Consider the following 2,441-nt stretch of genomic DNA (forward strand, 5'->3'; position numbering starts at 1 on the left):
CTATTCTATTCTATTCTATTCTATTCTATTCTATTCTATTCTATTCTTTTTTATTTATTTATTTATTTTGGAGACAGATAGCCCCAGCTGGCCTTAGGGTTCACAGTGATCTCTTGTCTCAGCCTCCTGTGTGCTGGGATTACAGGCGTTAGCTGCCATACCCACCAAAGGAGTAATTCAGTAGTACAGGGTATTGAATTCAGGCTTAACGCATTCTGGGAGGCGCTCCAGCACTGCTGTATTAGCTACATGCCAGCTCTATTTACTAGAATTCTTAACTGCTTCTTCCCATGTACTTAATGTCTTGCAGTTCTTTTGCTTGTTTTGTGGTATTGTCCAGAACCTTCACAAGTACAACCTGTACAAGTGGGAGCACACATTTGTTCAAAAGTTAAAGAAAAGTTCACTGCTGCCTAGCACCATTAGTTTATGGTTTCTCTCAGACGCTTAGAGGTTTCAGTAGGACTCTTCTGTGTTCAAAGTTTCTGTTTTACAGCGCTGGTGTTCTGTGCAGGACATGGCTGTTGAGATAGGAAGCCATTGTTAAACTTTGTAGTATTAAGTTGTCGCAAACAAATACACAGATTATGTTAGCCGGGGTCTCTAAAGGAGTGAACTGATAGATTGACTATATGTAGACAGAAAGGGACTTTTTAGAGTAGATTACCAGCTGTGGTCTAGGTGGTCCAATAATGACTGTTTCCCCTCAGAAAGAATCTGGTAGTTGTTCAGTCTGTGAGGCTGGATGTCTGGTGCCAGAGTTCTGGGGGAACTCATGGAGAGCTGTTGGATCCAAAGAAGTAGGTTCTAATACCATGAATGAGTACCTCAGCAGCAGGATAGGTGAATTTGCCAGTGAGAGTGGAGGCAAGTGGGCAGAAGCTTCCTTCTTCCATGTCCTTTTACTGTGCTGCTGCAGAAGGTTTGGCCCAAATGTAGGGTGAATCTTCCCACCTCAAATGATCCTTCAAGAAAGTCCCTCACAGTTGTGCCCTGCTGCATCAGTTTTAGTTGATTCAGATGTAATTGGTAATGATTCAGATTAAACTGACAATAAAGATTAGCTATCATGCCAATAAAAGCTTCATATATTACTTGCATTGAGTTTTTATTGAACAGCCCTGTTTATAAAATAAAAGGTGTCAAGTGAACACAGTGATTCCTACCTGGATTCTTAGTACTGTGGAGGCTGAGACAGGAGGATTACAGTAAGTTCTATGCTAGTCTAGGCTACATACTGTTACAGACCAGCCTGGGCAACTGAGTAAGACCTTGTGCAAAAACCCATAGAACAAAAATGACATTATAAAGTTAGTTATTCTTCTGATTACTATCCTAAAGGAAATTTTATTATTGAACATTTTAATTTGTGCATACAAGTAATTTACAAAGTAGTGTTGTAGACTTTTTTTGTGCAAACAGGTTTTAAAGCCTTTTTAAATCTAGAGTTTTTAAATATACATGAAGTAGAGAGCTGTCAAGGTGGGTTAGCATACAGGGTGCTTGCTGTGCGAGCATGGTGACCCATGTCATCCCTAGAACCCACATGAAGGTAAAAGAGATCCAACTCCACAGTTTGTCCTAGGCTCCCCATCCACACTCAACCTAACCTGTTCTTGTCCACACGTAGGACTGGGAGACACACACACACTCTCACACACATACCATGATAATGATAAATAGGATTACATAGTGAACCCAGCATCCAGTTTCAGGAGTTAGCAATTCTTGATCTTGTTTCATCTGTTATTACATTGACTTCTTACTGTCTCAACAAATTGCTTTCCAGCTAATAGAAACATATTCACATTCCATTGTATAGAAGAAAAATATTTAAAAAATCAGGCACTTACTCTGATTTATCATCACTTAAAATTTGTGTTTTGGTATGGTAGTTTACCTGGATGGAAATATATCAATTTACACACTAAAAAATTTGATCTTTGCAAAGGATTACCTGTGTTTTAGGTATATCATAAATTCAAAATGCATTTAATTTTATTTGTCCATAATTTTAATTTTACTTGTCTCAAAATCATATTCACCCCCGCTTTCTTTCCAAGAAAAATTTGCAAGCAGTTTATTAAAGTATTTTGTAATGCAGTATTTTTCCTGAGTCTTAAATTTAATTATTATTGTTTTCTTTTTAAAAAGGTTTCTTTATATTTGTTTAAAGAATTACCATTGTATCTTTGGCAACCTTCTGCCTGTGAGATAGCTGTGATTCGGGATTGGCTATTGAATTACAGTCTGACAGCAGTGAAGAACAAGTTGGCCTGTGTGATCCTAGAAGGACTGAATTGGGGATTTACTGAACAGGTATGCCATTTCTGAGAAACAGATTTTTGCACGTATCAGTTTTTAGGAAAGCATTTTCTTTCTTTCTTTCTTTCTTTCTTTCTTTCTTTCTTTCTTTCTTTCTTTCTTTCTTTCTTTCTTTC

General features: G+C 37.6%; 1 protein-coding gene across 1 annotated transcript in view; it reads left to right on the plus strand.

Moving 5' to 3' along the window:
* Epg5 (ectopic P-granules 5 autophagy tethering factor) overlaps positions 1–2,441 on the plus strand; it is a 99,563-nt gene that overhangs the window by 35,295 nt on the left and 61,827 nt on the right. Inside the window, exon 14 of the mRNA XM_055622529.1 lies at positions 2,155–2,319. Coding sequence (XP_055478504.1) covers positions 2,155–2,319 — 165 coding nt within the window. The remainder of the gene's footprint in view (positions 1–2,154; positions 2,320–2,441) is intronic.

Source organism: Psammomys obesus, unplaced genomic scaffold, assembly GCF_907164565.1.
Source record: "Psammomys obesus unplaced genomic scaffold, mPsaObe1.curated_primary_1811, whole genome shotgun sequence".
Taxonomy (NCBI): domain Eukaryota; kingdom Metazoa; phylum Chordata; class Mammalia; order Rodentia; family Muridae; genus Psammomys; species Psammomys obesus.